Consider the following 1004-nt stretch of genomic DNA (forward strand, 5'->3'; position numbering starts at 1 on the left):
CACACACACACACACACACACACACACACACACACACACACACACACACACAAACACAATCAAAGATGTAAGAACGACACATGCCCACGGGGAGCAGAGGTTGGCATTGGCGCAGGGCTGTCAGGTCACCACCTGTTTCCAACCCGCGCACGCACACCGACAGCATACAACAACACGGCTGCAGCAGCAACAGCACCGCAAGGAAGGGGTAGGGAGAGGGGGAGAGGGGTGTCAAAGGGTGATACGTGTGGGTGCGTGTACGAGGCACATGTACCACGAGCGCAATGAAAGTGAAAAGGAGAAAAAAAAAAGGCGGTTTCAACATGCATGGCTTGCACGTTCACCCTGTGCGTGCATGTGCGTGTTGCGGCGTTTGTGTTTGTTGGAGCTGTCACCAATCACTGCCCCCAACAGAGAGGGGTGTGGGCAAAACATAAAACGGTTGGCCCGCGCAGTTACGGCGCCGAGAAGATGAGAGAATGTGAAGCAGTGAGGGAGTGAGAAAATGAGGGGATGGAGAGCGAGAGTGAGGAAGTGAGCCCATCACGTCCCATCATCCCATCATCACAGCGTCACATCGGCACATCGTCCCAGCGCGCGCGGTGAACTTGCAGTGCAGAGAGTACAGGGAGCAGGGCGGAGTTGAGGTACTCGCGGTGCTCCCAGTAATTTGCCTGCAAGCACTGACGGGCCGTCCTTTAACCTCATCCGCCTGTGTGAAATTGGGGGAGATGGGAGGGTGGTGGTGAGTGGAGGTAAGCGGTGGAGCATGCGGAACAAGGGGGAGAATATTAGGTAGAAACACACAGACACAGACACAGACACAGGGCGTGTGTGTGTGTGTGTGTGTGTGTGTCTGTGTGTGTCTGTGTCACTGTGTCTGTGTCACTGTGTCTGTGTCACTGTGTCTGTGTCACTGTGTGTGTGATTGTGTGAGACACACACACACACACACACACACACACACACACACACACACACACACACACACACACACACACACA

The 1004-nt window shown here is 54.6% G+C and overlaps 1 protein-coding gene across 1 annotated transcript in view; it reads right to left on the reverse strand.

Annotated features, from left to right (window-relative positions):
• Positions 1-687: 687 nt before the first annotated feature.
• PTSG_10397 (uncharacterized protein) overlaps positions 688-1004 on the reverse strand; it is a 3251-nt gene continuing 2934 nt past the window's right edge. Inside the window, exon 6 of the mRNA XM_004988391.1 lies at positions 688-712. Coding sequence (XP_004988448.1) covers positions 705-712 — 8 coding nt within the window. The 3' untranslated portion in view covers positions 688-704. The remainder of the gene's footprint in view (positions 713-1004) is intronic.

The sequence above is a fragment of the Salpingoeca rosetta genome (assembly GCF_000188695.1).
Source record: "Salpingoeca rosetta unplaced genomic scaffold supercont1.36, whole genome shotgun sequence".
NCBI lineage: Eukaryota > Choanoflagellata > Craspedida > Salpingoecidae > Salpingoeca > Salpingoeca rosetta.